Source organism: Monoraphidium neglectum (genome assembly GCF_000611645.1).
Source record: "Monoraphidium neglectum strain SAG 48.87 unplaced genomic scaffold scaffold04331, whole genome shotgun sequence".
Lineage (NCBI taxonomy): Eukaryota > Viridiplantae > Chlorophyta > Chlorophyceae > Sphaeropleales > Selenastraceae > Monoraphidium > Monoraphidium neglectum.
In genome coordinates, this window is record NW_014009298.1 from 4,091 (window position 1) to 4,860 (window position 770).

General features: G+C 74.5%; 1 protein-coding gene across 1 annotated transcript in view; it reads right to left on the reverse strand.

The window, feature by feature from the left end:
• Nucleotides 1–266, reverse strand: part of MNEG_14218 (hypothetical protein) — a gene marked incomplete at both ends in the record, with an annotated part of 4,245 nt that extends 3,979 nt beyond the window's left edge. Inside the window, one exon of the mRNA XM_014037310.1 lies at nt 180–266. Within this exon, the coding sequence (XP_013892764.1) occupies nt 180–266 (87 nt within the window). The remainder of the gene's footprint in view (nt 1–179) is intronic.
• Between the last annotated feature and the right edge of the window lie 504 nt (nt 267–770).

A 770-nucleotide genomic window follows, 5' to 3' on the forward strand; every position in this document is an offset into this window, starting at 1 on the left:
GGGTGGCGTGAGGGGCGGCGTCGGGAGCTGGTGGCCGGGAGCGGGCCGCGACGAGCAGGCGGGGCAGCGGCGCTTCCTGCGAGGCGTCACGCCCTCCCGGCCACACACTCCCCCTTGCGACAGGCAACCTAATGCTGCGCCCAGACGCCGCCGGCCGCGCCGCCGGTGTGCCTCCTCACCTTCCACGTCCCGCGCTCGTGCAGGCGCCGCAGGCCCTCGTCGAGCACCTCCTCAAGTGACGCCTCCAGCGCCAGGTCAGCGCCCATCACGTCGCCGACCTCGACTGGGGGCGCAACGGGGACGCACGGACGCGGCGGCCGCCGATGCGTCAACGGAGGGCGCTCCTCACGGGCGCGGGGGGCCGCATGCATGTGCACGCGCGCAAAGCCCAAACCCCAATTTGAGGTGGAGGGGACAGGCGAGCGCCCAACTGCCAAGTTTAGCTGTAGGCGTCACCCGGCGCCGGGCGCGCACCCCGCGTCGTGCACCGCGCGCGTCGCACTACCAGCCGCCCGCGCCCGCTCACCCGCTTGCGCGCGCGCCTTCTCGCTGAGCAGCTTCGCGCGCTCGCGCAGCAGCCCCAGGTCGAGCGTGAGCGCCGCCACACGCTGCTCCTGCGCCAGGCCTTCCCAGTAGGGCCGCACGTCCACCACGAGCTCCTGGGCCTGAGGCTGCTGGAAGTCCTTGCCAACGTCATCCTGAAGGGGCACCGGGCGGGGCGGGGCGGGCGGGGGCGGGGCGGCAGGTTGAGGGGCCGCGCTGACCAGGAG